The sequence below is a fragment of the Scleropages formosus genome, chromosome 10, assembly GCF_900964775.1.
Source record: "Scleropages formosus chromosome 10, fSclFor1.1, whole genome shotgun sequence".
NCBI classification, from domain to species: Eukaryota; Metazoa; Chordata; class Actinopteri; order Osteoglossiformes; family Osteoglossidae; genus Scleropages; species Scleropages formosus.
In genome coordinates, this window is record NC_041815.1 from 26,959,098 (window position 1) to 26,974,883 (window position 15,786).

At 49.1% G+C, this 15,786-nt stretch overlaps 1 protein-coding gene across 1 annotated transcript in view; it reads right to left on the reverse strand.

The window, feature by feature from the left end:
• Window positions 1–1,443: 1,443 nt before the first annotated feature.
• The window catches only part of LOC108932153 (calsyntenin-2-like), a 223,157-nt gene continuing 208,814 nt past the window's right edge, over window positions 1,444–15,786 (reverse strand). The window contains exons 10-17 of the mRNA XM_018748374.2: window positions 14,242–14,408; window positions 10,049–10,197; window positions 7,542–7,753; window positions 5,080–5,250; window positions 4,301–4,446; window positions 4,049–4,169; window positions 2,398–2,582; window positions 1,444–2,239 (exon numbers count right to left, since the gene is read on the reverse strand). Coding sequence (XP_018603890.1) covers window positions 2,045–2,239; window positions 2,398–2,582; window positions 4,049–4,169; window positions 4,301–4,446; window positions 5,080–5,250; window positions 7,542–7,753; window positions 10,049–10,197; window positions 14,242–14,408 — 1,346 coding nt within the window. The 3' untranslated portion in view covers window positions 1,444–2,044. The remainder of the gene's footprint in view (window positions 2,240–2,397; window positions 2,583–4,048; window positions 4,170–4,300; window positions 4,447–5,079; window positions 5,251–7,541; window positions 7,754–10,048; window positions 10,198–14,241; window positions 14,409–15,786) is intronic.

The window sequence follows — 15,786 nt, forward strand, 5'->3', positions numbered from 1 at the left end:
AGCTGGTTAACGTGGACGAGGACATGAAATCCGCCAGGATCCGATGGAAGAGACGCGACGAGGCGTGGGGGGGAGGCGAGGCGCGGGCCTAACGTGGGGGTGGGGGGTTGGGGGGAGGAGGGTGATGTCACGATCACGGGTGTCGAAGCGGGTGAGCGAATCCTAACCACCGATACAGACGTTACACGTACTTATGCACAAAACGCCATTCACTCGTCTAAATCATAGGGGGGATGCGCAGCAAGCGGGGGGGTGTGCGGGGGTGTGTGGGTCGGGGGGGGGTCTTGTCCTGTCCTGTCCTGTCGACCACAGCCTCTGAAGCCGCGAACTGCTGGCGAGGAGGCCTCTCGCTGCGCGGGGAGGAGAGCAAGAACTTGGTGATGGCTGATGACTGATGAGTGATGAGTGAGGACAGTTCAGAATCACAGGGATACACATCAGAGGCTTAAAACGGGACAAATGCAACCAAAGACGTACTATATATATATATATTTATACTTTTTTTCCCTCCGTGCATAAAAGCAGTTCCTTCTCCTGCTGGTTTTAAGGGGCTTTATGCGTCGATGAGCCCTGACTTCCAGTGCGACAGTATGATGCAGGTCGCGTCTCCTGCTGAGCCTCACAGGACGGAGTGTGTCCCTCTGTAATGATGCTGAGTGGATTTAAGTGTTTACACTGGAGGCCCGAGCGTCAGTCTCGCTCTCACTTTCTCTCTCTCTTACTCTCTCTCACACACACACACACACACACACACACACACACACACACACACACACACACAGAACAAGGGGGGGTTGCGATCTCCGACAAGCCGGTGGACACAGAGCCCACGCGGGTAGGAGGAAGGGCGGTGGGACCCAACTCTGCATCTCTAAACTCTATGTACATACGAGCGTATAAAAATGTACAGCGACGCTCCTCCCTCAGCGCTTCAACGCAAAAAGAAGGGGAAACCCTCACAGAACAATCTCCAGTAACTCTCAAACCATATATAAACCCAATGTGAATAAATCTCTTTTTTTTTTGTTGTCTTGCATCTCCGAAGACTTAGAATTAACATTAAAATAAGTATTTCCAACATTTTCAAACGGTGTAAGTAAAATATATTCAACTGTGAGAAAAAAAGTTTTAGTATTAAAATACTGCAAATAAATTAAACAATGTTTATATTAAAGATACATTAAAGTTTAAATTCCTGCGGTGCCTCATATGAAGGAGAGTGTACAGTGTATACATATGCAGTATGTGACATTTTTCTTCCTTTTTTTTCCATGTACATTGCGGACCGTACTGATGGTTTTTCTTTTTTATGAAAACTTTTTTTTTTTTTCATTTTTCATCTTTTCTTTGCAGCCAATTGATGGAGCGTTTCGAGAAGGATTGGATTTAAAAAATGACATATTCCTGTGTCGACCTAGACCCAGAAAATAGGTGGAAAAAAGCTATTAACAAGCATTTTTATTTCATATTCTAAAGCATAAAAATTATAAGCTGTTAGGGCCAAGACTACAGATTTTTTTTTTTAAACAAGACTAAGAAGGAGAAAATGACAAAACATCTTCTATTTCTTCTATTTCGTTGGAACACCAGGGAGCGGTGGGTTTTGCCGAAGACGCTAATCCGGAGAGCGAATATGAACCAGTACAAACCAGTTCCGCTAACTGGAGTCTTTGTAATAAAGTACAGGCATTGGGGTGTCAGTGTGTGCATATCCAAACCGACTGATGAACTGTGATTTATATGGGTGCTCCTTATGATTTTTATAGGCAATAAACTACTCTTTACAGTGAAAAAACAGACTATAATCTCTAGGGGGCAATTTTTCTGGTGCAGTACACATTCCAAACCAGCAGAGGGCGCTTTGTAAAAAGCAGGTATAAAGTGGCTCGATTGGAGAAAGAAAACACCGGAATCTGAAAGATGGCTGTCTTACCAATGAGTCGGTAGCCTTAGAATCAGGCATAGGTTGTCTGGCTGTGGTTGTGTGTGAGTGTGTGTGTGTGCGTGTGTGTGTGTGTGCGTGCGTGTGAGCGCATGTGTGTGTCTAGTAAGGTAATGCAGAGTTGTCCCACTCCAACTGCCCCCTCCTCTTGGTCCCCTGGGGCTCCCGTGTCTCCTCTTCGTCGCTGTCTTCCGACTCTGCGCTGGTGATTTCCTCCTCCAGCTCGTCTTCCTCCTCGTCCTCTTCCTCGTCTTCGTCGCTGGCTTCTTCGTCGACAGCCGGGGTCTCCTCCAGGTTCTGGATGGAGGGACAGAAGGCAGGATGTGAGGGACAGCGGTGTTTGGACTGTGTGATCCACACACACACACACACACACACACACACACACACACACACACACACACTTCACCACCATCCCTCTCGCTCGCTCTAAGCTCGTCCCCCAGGCGTCTCACCTCCATGGGGTTGACCGTGATGGTGAGGGCCGAGTCGTCCCAGTCCAGCTCTCCGTCCTTGGCCCCGTCTCTGCCCCTGGAGCTCTGCTGGTGGGCCACGTGGATACGGTAGATACCCAGCACCACGATGACCACCAGGGCGGCGATGCACATCACAATGACCACAGTGGCGAGGCTGGGGATGGCTGCATGCGGAGACAACTGAGGGTGAACCGCAGCTTTAACATGGTTTGGCTGTGGCTTCATCGCAATTTACTTCCCGGCTTTCATATTTTGCCTGTTTGTCGGCACAAACACACGTTGGGCGACATACACTGGAAACGCGTGAGCCAGTGAGGTGGGTTTGACAAGGGGGCGGGGCCTGGATTGGTGAAACCAAGTAAGTAACGTGGTGGATAGGATGGAGATGTCCAGTTCCAAGCATGGTGGACTGTAACAGGCACTGGGGGGGTCCAGTCCCAATCATCGTTCATCATTCATCCCGACCCTCGACCGCCGGCAGCCGCTCACTGAAAAATTAATCTGTGTGCGAAGCGACAGGAGCGGCGCCGGGCCCCCTGGGGGAGGTCTCATCTCTGATGTATGATCTTTATCTACAGCACTTCAATCTCCCCTCAAGATCCTGACGTCCGTTGGAGTGCAGGCGCGACTCTTCAGTATGCAGGGGGCGGGACTAGAACCTCAGTGGTGTTTGAGGGTCAGAGCAGGTCACCCCCTGGTGGGCGCTTCCTCCTCCCGATCACATAACGGGTTCACCATGACATCAGTTCCCATTGTGAAGGGGGTCTGATTGCTTATGAAAAATGCTTATGTTATTTCTTATGAAAAAAATGAATGATTCCCTGATGAAAGATATAATAGCAAACAATATAAATCTTATTAAATATAATATTAAATATGATATAATTATAGTAGCGATTATAAGAAAAAACGGATCGAAGATCACTGCCTATGTCTTTCACAGTGCAAAGCACACAGACACTGTCACCTCACCGGCACACGTATGACAATACATGACCTTCATGTGACCCCAAGGTTAACGCTTTGTTTAAAACAGTAATCATTCCATGATAATTTGGAAATTAATGCACAGTATTTGGCCAAAAAGTAGCCAGTCATGTATCTTTGCCCTATGGTGTGTGACACAAGCCGTTGCACAGAAGTCCTCCACGGACCAGATGCCCCCAAGTACCCGTGTGGAGGGCTAATAGAATAGCCCGCATTATCATCCGTGTTAAGATGCTAAAATAAGGGTCCTGCCCATCCCCCCGTGGTGTTCTGGAGACTATTCTAGAAGCATAGGGTGTGAAGCAGGGTACACCCTAGGTGGGACCCCAAGGAATTCACACACTCATTCTCTCACACACACGTTATGAGCAATTTGGAGTCACCATTCCACCTCAAATACAAGCATGTAGACTGTGGGAGGAAACCAGAGCACCTGGAGGAAACCAATGCAAACATGGGGAAAAGACGCAAACTCCACTCGGATTGAGCCGGATTTGAATCCACGTTCAAGCCCACAGCCCAGGAGCCTGGAGGCATCAATATTACCCACTGTGCTTCCCTGTGAATTTCTAATTATGGCTAATATGCTAATTAGAATGAGTTATGAATGTGTGCGTGTTGTGCAGAGGATGCGGGCGCTCACCGGAGTTGTAGACGGAGCTGAAGCCGTGGGTCACGACAGGATGGCGAACGGGGAGGTACTGGGGCTGGGCCACCATATGATTGACATGGTCCATGGACGCCTCATTGTGGAGCACACTGACCTGGGGGCGGGGCCAGAATGTGGGATAAGCGGGGTCATTTAAGCCAATCAGATGAGGGGGTGGGAGGAGCTTTCCAGCCCCTCTTCCCTCAGCAACCTCAGCGACGAGAAAGGCAGTTAAAGAGCGCTGACCTCCAGGTTGAACTCGTTGCTGGTGTAGCGGCCGTTGAGCTCGGAGCAAGTGAGGCGGAACTTGCGGTCGGCGATCGCTGCCGTGTGCCAGGTGTGGTACCTCACCTGTCTGATAACCTGCTCATAGTTGGACATGGAGTCGACACCTGGAACGGAGACACAACGAAGAAGAGAGAGGTGCTCAAAGCCCATTCACTCCCAATTTTGACAGTTTTTGACGTGTTCCCAAGAGACCCAAATGCCGCACTGAAAGTTAAAGTACCACCATATACAGCAGGAGGTGGGATATGAACCCACGATGTCGCCGTGGACAAAAATACATTTATTTTGTTTTATTTACTGGACGCTTTTCCCCAGAGCTACCTGAAATGTTTAGCTACTTAAACAGATTTACCCATGTAAAGGTCAAGGTAATTTTGATTGTATCAATTCAAGGTAAGTACCTTGATCAAGGACACTGCAGTAGGCGGTAGGATCTGAACCCATGTCCATCATCACGGGCAAAAAATACATTTACATTATTTTATTTATTGGACGCTTTTCCCCAGGGCTACCTGGAATGTTCAGCTACTTTACACATTTTTATCATATCAGTTCAAGGTAAGCACCTTGACCAAGGGCACTACAGCAGGAGTTGGGACTTGAGCCTACGTCCTTCTGGCTCTACCCACTACACCACCTGCTGGCCTGTGTTCAGAGCAAAATTAGAGGAGGGTTTGTCTTTCCCTCTGAAGCCCTGGCAGATGTCTGCAGATGTTTGCAGACGTGAGCGGACGCACCGTAGATGGAGATGCCGGAGGTGGAGTTGGTGGCGTCCAGGTGTTTCCCGAGCAGCGCGCTGTGCGGCAGCTCCAGGCTCTCCCGCTCGGGCTGCAGCTCCTCCCCGACGACGAGGATGTCGCAGTAATCCAGGTTGTGTATGATCTCCTCGAGAACGCCGGGGCCCCGCGCTGAGGGGGACGAGAGCCGTGAGACTCCTGACCTCTGACCCCGGTGAAAAGTGGTGGAACATAATAGACGTGGCAGAAAATGGGAACACGGCAAATGTAATGCGATGTAACGCAGCGTGGGGTTCGAACCCGACGTCCAAACGGTGCTGCCCGGTGGGATGAGCATGTTAACCCGCCAGTGTGACTGTCACCAGGGAGGTGGGTCATGGGATCACACCTCCTGGACACACACACACACACTTTTAAGGGTTTATATGGATATAGAGTGCTGCATGAAAGTATGGTAACCCCTTGCTTCCCTTAGTTTTACCACAAAATGGGTATTTTATGAAGATCAGTGTTCCTCATGTGACACAGTAAGTGTGCAATTATGAATTCCATATGTTGCTTTAGAGAAAATCGTCTGTATAGTAGAAACACGCAAGGAGTGCAGGTGTAAAAATAAGTGAACCCCAAGTTGGACTGGTTAAACCACCCAGGTAAGTAGAGTCAGGGGTGTAAATCACAGTCATTTACTGATTTAAAATTTAACATTTAGATTTTATGAATTCATTTTTGAGATTTAATATTTAGATTTTATAAGTGTATTTTAATATTTGATACAAGAACCATGACCGTCCCTATGGGATCACATACTTTAAAGCAGCGCAGTAATTCTGAGGTTTTTATCTCCAGTCTGAATTATATGTTTTTAGGCTTTGTTTCTACTTATTCTGTGCTTTTGTGCATCTAACAGTGATTTTAATGGAAAGGGTTTAAGATTCACACGTGTATCAATATCACCATAAAATAATTATACATTATAATTATTTGTAATTTTTTTATTCGGTTTTTCTCTAGTGTGATATATTGATGATTTTTCTAAAACTGAGTTTATTGCATGTGGATTATTAGCAGTATTTTTGTTTTCCTGGTGTTTTGCGACGATGGTACAGATTCTGACTAATGGTTCAGTTTTTTTCCAGTGCACTTCTGTTTTTGGATGTGTTTTTAATTAAAACTACTGGAAACACGTGGGCTAATGAGCGTCTCAGTGATTTACTTTCAGTACACAGGGTGCAGTGGAAAAGTATCCGCAGTAATTTGAATTTATACAAACGCATATTATTATGGTTACTTTTTGACTTATTGTCAGATGTACAGAAAAAAATGTATGTATTGCGTAATTGCGCTTTTTATTATGTTTTATTGACATTTGTTGGTGTTTTTGTTGTTTTATTTGAATTAAAGTTCCAAACACTCATGGAGACCCGTGTCTCCGTCCCCGACGGTTGATCTGCGACCGCACTGTAACCATCCATGCATCCTCCCACCACCCCCCATCACAGCATCCATCAAAGGACATGAATTAATAAGACTTGAACAGAATGACACGAGGCGTCTTGTGACTAATTTCCACGCTCCCCTGTCGATACTCCCCGGCGACTCATTTGCGGTATGGATTGAAGTGCTGGGGCAGTGAATTGCGGAGGAGCGGAGTGCTGCAGGGCGGGGCCATTAGAGAGGTGCTCGCCGTGGGGTTGCTCCCCGCCCTCGACCCCGAAGCCTCTCCGTGACGAGCGGGAAGTCGTCTTTCAATCGGGCCTGTTGCTATGGGATACGAGAAGATGCAGCTGGATATGCGGCTCACTGATGCATTATGAGTGGGGAGAGTGGGGGGGTTGTCAGGGTTTGATGCTGGGGGTGCTGTAGGTGTGCGGGGGGGAAGGATTTGACGTAATAATGTTCAGAGACCCCAGCAGCTCTTCTACTCAGCCACGCTGGTGTCCTGTTTCATCACCCAGAGCCTGTGGATTCAATCTGAACAGTGAAGCCTCTGCCCCCCCAGTGCCCCTTTCCGTGTTACTCTTTCCATGATGCAGTTCACCTCTTTTTCAACGACGAAGGGAAAGCAGATGATCAGAGACCCCCGAAAGCCCGGTGCATGCATTCCTCCACAAAGGAGCAACTCTGTTTGCTTCCGCCTAACGGACCGTGGCGCCACCTGCAGGACGTGAGGAGTGAGCGCTTTGGGTCAAACGCAGCGAATTTTAACCACTCGTGTTTTCCAGAGCTCTCCCACGTGCCAGGGCCTTCCTCAGCACCCGTCACATCTTCATCCAAAACACTGGGGGGTATTTACACCCCCCCGACACACACATCCCACACAGATGGAAAATGTGCGATTTGGACACAGTGCAAACCGTGACTGGGAGTGAGGCTGTTAACAAGCACACCTACACACACCTGCGCCCGTGAAAAACATGCATTTTCATGTGGACTAGCTGTCTGTGGGCGGGGCCTCATCTTACCGGAGCTGTGGGCGGAGCTATCGCTCCTAGTGATGGTGCTGACGATGTGCAGGTCCTGGAAGAGCAGCAGCCCGGCGGGGTCACGCAGCTCGCCGGCCGGTCGGGTGAGTCGCTCTGCCCCGGCAATGGTGATCTGAGGCTCGCTGGGCTGCAGGACCATCACCACTGCCTCGATGTCTGGGATCGAGATGCATGTGTCCTCGCCGAAACACCTGCAAGAGGCAGGGCGATCGCCACCGCCATCCGCAGAGGAGCCCCACGTTAGCCGTACCACACAACACACACATTTTACTCGGTGCTTTTTGAGCAATTTGACAAACTCTGACACCACCCCGCAGTTATAATTTTGAAAACCCATATTTTAGCATTTCTCGAAAATTAATATTTTATGCAAATAACACGCTTTGGTTGTAAACGAGAGCAGGAGTCAGGGTGTGAGCGACAGGTTTCGGAGTGATGAAGGAGGTGTTCCATCAGTGCGCCGGCGGTAATAAAACACCATGGCGCGGCGGATCGCGGGCGACGCTTTCCCAGCAATCGCTGGGAGCGTAAGAAAGGATTTCACACAGTGTTTGTCTCTCCAACACAGGAACAAATTTTACTTTTAGGTCCAAAGGAGGTCTGACCTGAGATTATTTTAAAAAGGGAGGAGTTTTGTTTGCTCGCAGCTCAGTTTGCCACATGGCCCACAGGGTCACTCTTTATCACTGTAGCGGTAATTCTTCCCTTGACCCCCAGGGGGCGACACAAAGATTGTCCAGGGTCACCGCAGTCAGTGGGGTTCTCTTCCATCCCTCCCCGAGGACTGAGAGGTAACTTATTATTAAAAAAAAAGAACCCGAGAGTCTGGTTTCGGACAGGGACGCAATTAGCTTGGATCCCATCCACTTTAATTAATGGCAGGCGCACGTGTAGGAGGTGAAGAAGTGGAGGAGACGGATGCGGCTTTCTTGCTTTTCTGACGTTCTCAGTAATTGCTGTTATTAAGGGACAGTCAGCAACAAATTATTTTTCGCAGACATTTAGCGATTCTGATTATGACGATGCGCACGCAAGTGGAGTGCTATAAAGCAAACAGGTCATCTCGGGACTCTCGGGGTACCGTTCGCGTTCACGCACACGTCCTTCGGTCCTCCGCGAAAGGGCCCGACCCCACCTCCAGTGTGTCCTCCCCGCACTCGAGCCACTGTGAATCATGTGCCGCGAGGCTCATTAACGGGGGATCGCCGAGAAGAAACCAACATTGCAGCGCTAATTGCGTCTGATTGGACAGACGCCGCGCACACGGCTGCGGAGGCCCCCCCCCAACCCCCCACCCCCACCCCCCCAGGCTGCAAGCCACCGGCCTTGGGTGCCGCTGAGGAAAACCTCCAAACTTAACCATCTGTCTAAATCTCTGCAGAGCTCTCAAAGTCCATTAAAAACCACTAGGCTCCTCTGTGTATCACGGGCGTGAAGAGCGGTGAAGTATCGATCGGGGGGGAGGGTCCCGTTTCATTTGTCTCACCTTCTTAATTATTTATTGTTCAGCTGTAATGCCCGATTCGTACCCGGTTACTGCTGCGAGCTCGGGACCCTTCGTCGCACCCTAATTCACTGAGGAGATTCCACTACAGCGTTTGGGAGATTGCTGTACGGAAAGTCCAGAAGGAAGTTCTTGAACCCGTGATCTCGGACAGTGGAGGGCGGTCGTGGGCCCAGTTAAGCGAAACCTACACTACCAATCAAACGCTTATCTGTCAGGTAGCAGAAAACACTGCTGCAGCTCAGACGCCTTATCTCGAACCCTTAAGCGTGAAGCCGCTTGGCATTCGCTCACCCCCCACCTCCGAACAGGGTGTTGGAAGGATGCTCCCCAAGCCCACCGGGGAGATGGTCACGGCCAACCGGAGGCGCCACGACCACCATTATTCTAGGTTTTTCTGGACTGGGATGAGCAGGGAGGAGGATGAGATGAGAATCTCTTTCTCTGGATGAGGGGTGGAGCTTATCAAAGGGGGTGGAGACTATTTCCAAAGTGGGTGGAGACTTCCAAGTAGAGGAAGGGGCCTGCTGAGCCCACCAGCCTCATCCTTCACTAGCTGCCAAAGCTCTAAGGCACATGAAAGTAGCTGACCTAAAAAAATAGACACGGGGGGGACAACTTTTTGAAAGGCGATACCTGAAGCTAAACGAGAAAAATGCACTTATTTATGATCCCATCTCTTCGCGCTGGCGTTCTTGAAGCGACTCCACCCTGAACCCTGTATCAAACTCTGTCGGGGGTAAAGAATGTTCCACCCCCCCGACCCCCTAGGGTGACGCCGCCGGGAAGCATGCATATTTAGAACCTGGCATGAATATTAACACGGAGCCACGTGTAAAGAGTGTTCGGCGAGCCGTCGCCTTTGGCGGAATGAAAGGAGAGGTAAATAAATAAATAAAGTAAACCCGAGGAGCTATCCCTGAGTATCGATGGGAAGGTAAGTGGCGGAGCGGGTGGAGGAGACAGGACAACACAGACTTACTGCACGGAAGTGGAGACGCGGAGGTGTCGTACGCCGGGCGTGGGGAACTGCCGGGAGTTGATGTAGGAGACCTTCCTCAGCGCCGCATTGATGTTCTCCAGGTCGTCGCCTTCCATGACCAGGATGGACTGGGCGGGGTTGAAGTGGAACTGGACCAGGAAAGGGACCAGTCGGAAAGGAGAGATGTTTGAATAACAGGTTGCAAGGATGCAGATGGAAATGTACCAAAAAAAGGGGGGACAAATCATGGACTTTGTTTGACACAAAGTGACCATTTACAGGCACAACTCTTGCTCTAGACCTTCAGTCTCGATTTTTCATCGTTATTCATCCGACACTTTTCTCCAAGGCAACTTACACTGTCGGGTTTGTACACCACGATACTTACACTGATTTACCCATTTACACACCTGGGTAATTTTTATTGTATCAAGCACCTTAATCAAGGGTCGGACTTGAACCCACAACCATCGGATTACACGATGACAGCACTAACCACAGCACCTGCTGCTGCCTCCAGCGCAAATCATGACAAATGTTCTGCCGAGATTTTTCTTCAGTTATTATTATTCGTGCAAACGCTCGCTATTAACATTCGATCGTGATTTTTCTTTTGTCTTTTTTTTTCTGCTTTGCCCAGCATCTCTGATGCGACTTACAGAATTGGGTTTGTACCTGAACCAGGGCCGCGAACACCTTAGAGCAGATTCGTACAGTTACTCCGTCGTTCCATCTCCGTGTTATGCGTGTTGTACGTGCACAGATCTTTCCTCCGGTTTTCTCACTATTGCACAGCTATTTCCACCAGGGGCTCCAGTGAGATGGTCAAGAGCATCGCTCACTGTGGTAACCGCATCTCGGCTCCCATCCCGCCTCTCCCACGAACCACGCGTGCGGATTGTATTGCTGTTCGCCTCTCTACCAACAAGACGCCATCGCTCAGCGACGGCGTGAAGTGCCTACCGCTACGGTGGCGTCAGAAGCTCCAGATTGCGCCCTGGAGTCTACGAAAATGCCCATTACTTTCCCCATGTAGAAGGGGGATGGATCCGCCATAGGCAAGAGACAACTGAGGAGCTGTGATGGGGTGTGTGTGTGTGTTGTGGGGGTTACACACCAGAGCTTGTCCACCCCGAAGCATGTGAAACGCCAGCCCCTCCCACCCCGCTGACCCCAAACGCACCGCTGCCCTCTGGGCAATTAATCACCAGCTCGCACATCGCTGTCGATGACTATCCCGCTCGTCCACTAGGGGGAGCCGCGTACGACGCGCCGCCGCGTTCCTGCTGAAACGTGATGCAACGGAAACGCGGCCTTGCGCGTCACTCGCGGCACAATAGTATTGGACAACTGAACTTTTCACACTGGCAAAAAAAGACGTTTTTACTTGGTTATACTTCAGTGTGTAACCTGACCTCAGCCGCACAGTTTCTAAGTGGGATATATACATACATATATATTTATAACCTGTTTATAACCCACTTGCACCAGCCGCACTTCAAACGGCTCCTTTCTCGCTTTGCATTTAAAAGCAGCCAGCGCTGCGTCCGCTGGCCAGGCGTACGAAATGTAATTTTCATTCCTCGGGTCCCCGTTAACGTGGCCGACTCCTCTCCGCGGGGGGAGACACAACAGCCCGGGGCGTACCGCGGTTCGGCGCCGCAGTAAGAATGTGATTTCCTCCTCTGCAGATGAGAAGCCTGATGACGGTGAGCGTTGGAACGTGAGGTGGTCACGATCTCGGGGTCCTTTTTTTCCCCGCAAACTTCCATCGAGTGTTATTCGGCCGAGTGTTACTTTTCTCATTACGTTTTTTTCCTTCCCCCTCAATGGGGGGGGGGGTGGGTGTAACAAACTGCAATGCAGCTGGACTCCAGCATGAGAACAAAGGTTATAAAAGTGTGCAACACAGGTATTGCGGGTCAGCAGGTGGCGTAGCGGTTAGAGCTACCATCCCTTATCCAGCCGTAGTACCTTTGATCATGGTACTGATGCAACAATGTCCAGCTACATAAATGGATGAATAATTTTGTAAATCAAGAAAAGTTTCAGATTACAAATGACTTCTTTTTATAAAAAAAATACAGAAATTAAATGCTTTTGGCCCAACTGTAGAGGGAGGCAACGGAGGTAAAATATAGTGTAAAATCTCAGTAGACGCCTTTTACCACCATTCTGGAGCCCCTGGTGGGAACAGCTGCGCAATATTCAGACCATGAGAGAAACATATGTGCAAGTACAACATGCATAATATTGAAAAAGAACAGTGGAGTAACCCTACCAATGCTCTTACTGGAGAAATTATGAAATATCTTAAGATGATAAAACATAAATAATTTAGTAATACGTACATGTTATACATATGTTAATACATAAATGACTATATTGAACGTGCATATATAAATTTGTATATAAATGTATTTTCTTGTAGGGGGCGTGGTGGTGCAGTGGGTCGGACTGGGTCCTGCTCTCCAGTGGGTCTGGGGTTCGAGTCCCGCTTGGGGTGCCTTGCGACGGACTGGTGTCCCGTCCTGGGTGTGCCCCCCTCCCCCTCCAGCCTTACACCCTGAGTTGCTGGGTTAGGCTCTGATTCCCTGTGACCCTGTATGGGACAAGCAATTCAGAAACTGTGTGTGTGTGTATCTTACAATGAAATATATATGCATTCTGTATGAAATACTGTATTTGTACGGTTGTAGGGCAGCAGGTGGCGTAGTTGTTAGAATCACATTGCAAGCGAAAGGACCCAGGTTTGCATACACCCCTAACATTCTGAGCTGTTCTAGAGAAAAGCATCATCTAAATGAATAAATAATAATAAAATGCTGCAGATTACTTTTTAATAATCCACACAAAGTGGGATGGAGATGTTTTTGGCCCAGCGGTAGGACGCCGGCTCTGTGGGTAAAAAGCAGTGTAAAAACTCAGCGGTAAAAAAAGTGCCTCTCGGGCGAAAGCCCTTCACTGGCAAAGTGCTCTGAAAGGATCTGTGTTGACAAACACGTTTCTCGGCCGTCGCCTTCGCCCCCGCAGCCAGCTGGACCGAGGGTCCATTTCGGTCTCCTTCAGCGGTGCCGTCATTTCCCAGGGAGCCTCAGCAGCGCGTTTCCCCCGAGTGCGGTCTAATGGAGCGTCCTGCCGCAGTTTCATTTAACACAACTACCTCCCTCCTTCCTGCCATGTGGGTCAGCCCAGTGTACAAGTAAAAGGGTTGTTTTGTACCACAGAACAGCGTGGTACGATGACCCGTAATGCTTCTTACTTCTAGAACTTTCCGAAGGGGCTCGGCTCTTGCGCGTTCAGGAAGTGCGGTGCCTGCGCTGTTGCGCAACTCTGTCATTTCGCATCGATATCTCGGCACTCGAGAGCTTCTGTACGGAAATAATAACTTTAATATGAAGTGACATGAAATGGAGATTGTGCTCGAGAGCAAGGAAATTATTATGCTCTGTAGTATCATAATACATATAATGGCAGGTATTACCATGTTGTATTGTATGGTACCATGGTGATCAAGTAGGATTCTCATACCACGGTGTTACCGTGATTTTTTTTACATCCGTGATTTAGTACTTTGCTCCTATAATGGGTTTTGTACCATAGTACTACAGCTGGGTTGTGTACTATGGTGCTACAGTGGGAGTTTCAACCGTGGTACCACCCTCGGGTTGTGTACAGTAATTCTTCATTAGGCTTTTTTTTTTTACCTTGCTACTACAGTTGGGTTGTCAACATGGTACAGCTGGGTTTTATACCATGCTACTTCACTGGAGTTGGATACCGATTCTGCCGTGAGGGTTTAACCATAGTACCATAGCTGGGTTGTGTATAGTAGTTCGACACTGTATTTGTACTCCAGTACAGCAATGGAGTTGTGTACAATGGTTCTACAATGGGCTTTTGTACCACAGGACTACAAGTGAGTTGTGCACAATGGTATTACAGAGGATGTTTGTACCACGGTACTACAGTTCTGTTGTGGACGGTAGTCCCAAACTGAGATTTTTTTACCCTAGTATTGAAACTGGGTTGTGTACAGTGGTACTACAGTAGGGGGTTGGTACCGCAGTACTGCGGCTGGGTTGTGTATCGCAGTACTGCAGTTTGGTCACTTACATGGTACAAACTGGGTTTTGTACTGTGGTACCACTGCAGTACTCTTCAAGCTAAAGGTGCCTGCTTCATGATGGTACCTTGATGCCTTTGCCCAGGCCCTCCAGGGAGTTGATGTCCAGGCCCTCCTTGCAAGCCTGCAGACAGGAGATGACCTTCTGGCTCTCTATCCTTCCTGGACGGATCGTGAGGCCCGAGAGGCTCCCGCGGAAGTACTGGGTGAATCGTGGCTTCATCACCTCACCCCCTGCAGAGCGACACAGCGGACAGCAAGGTTACTCCCTCCACTCCACTTCACTCCACTCCACACGGGCCCACCTCCATCCCCGCTCCACACGACAGCTTTTTTACTCCGCGTCACACCGGCGTCCGGCCTGTCCGCTCGGCTCGCCGCGCTGTGCACCGATGGCATTCCGTTAAGTGCCAGTAATTGCCGCTTACGCTCCCGCATCCGCAGACCCATCCAACCTGGGCCGTTAACACATATTACCTCCTGCTTTCGCCTTTCTGACTGGCAGCTCCGGAGCGGTTAATGGTCCCCGTTAACATTCACTGCGGCGACACAGCGAGGGACGCGCCCGCCCCTCGACCCGCCTCGGCTTCTCCGGCGCCGAATTTTCGGCTATTCCCCGACAGATGTTCTTAATCAAATGGAGACGTGCCGCGACCGTCATGACCGCCAAAGCGCGGGAAAGGACACATCCTCATATTTTTAAATTCTAAACCAGGGATGAGGTTGCGTCACATGGGAAAACAGAGCATCCGCACATACAGAACGGAGCAAAAACATCACCATATATAGAACGTCATGCAGACACCAAAACCTGCAGCTGCTTACCATGCTGGTAACCATGCCACCCTAACACATACACCTAGTTGCCATAACTCCCCTTTAAAGCCCCTGCTTGATAGCGAGACAGAGAAAGTCCAGTGAAGACTACTTAACTCAAACATCTGGAGTCGGCATCTTCTTGTCCCACGAACCACAGTGGTCCGTGGAACAAGAGGATGCCGACTCCAGATGAACCAACACATTTTACTTGAATGTTTATAGCTCAAATAGCTATTGGCTGTTGTACTATGGTGCCATTTTTTTCTTTACATACCAGACATTTGTAACTTTAACTGATACTTTTCTCCAAAAGGAGTTTCAATATGACCTACAATTATTTACCCATTTATACAGTTGGGTAATTTTTACTGGAGCAATTTAGGGTAAGTACCTTGCTCAAGGGTACTACAGCTGGAACTGGGAAATGGGATTTGATCCTGCAACCTTTGGCTCCATGGAAACCCAAAGAAAGATGGAGAAGAAATGTTGAGCGTGACGAACAGGGAAGTGAAGACCACTTTAGATATTTATACTGCGGTGAATCTTCGGATCCCACTCCATGTCGGAGCTCACCTGTTATTATCTGACACTTGGGATCATAGGTCAACAGTGGACCCTAGAGGACATGTCTCAGGGCTTCAGCGCATGAGTGCATAGAGTCGATTTCCAATGGCTGCCTCTAATAGGGGCCTCTTTGCTGTTTAGGGGAAACCGACTGAAAAATCGGCAACATTTATCCCGGAGAGCCGGAGATAATTCTGCACCTTGTTCAGTCAGACCTCTAATGATGTAA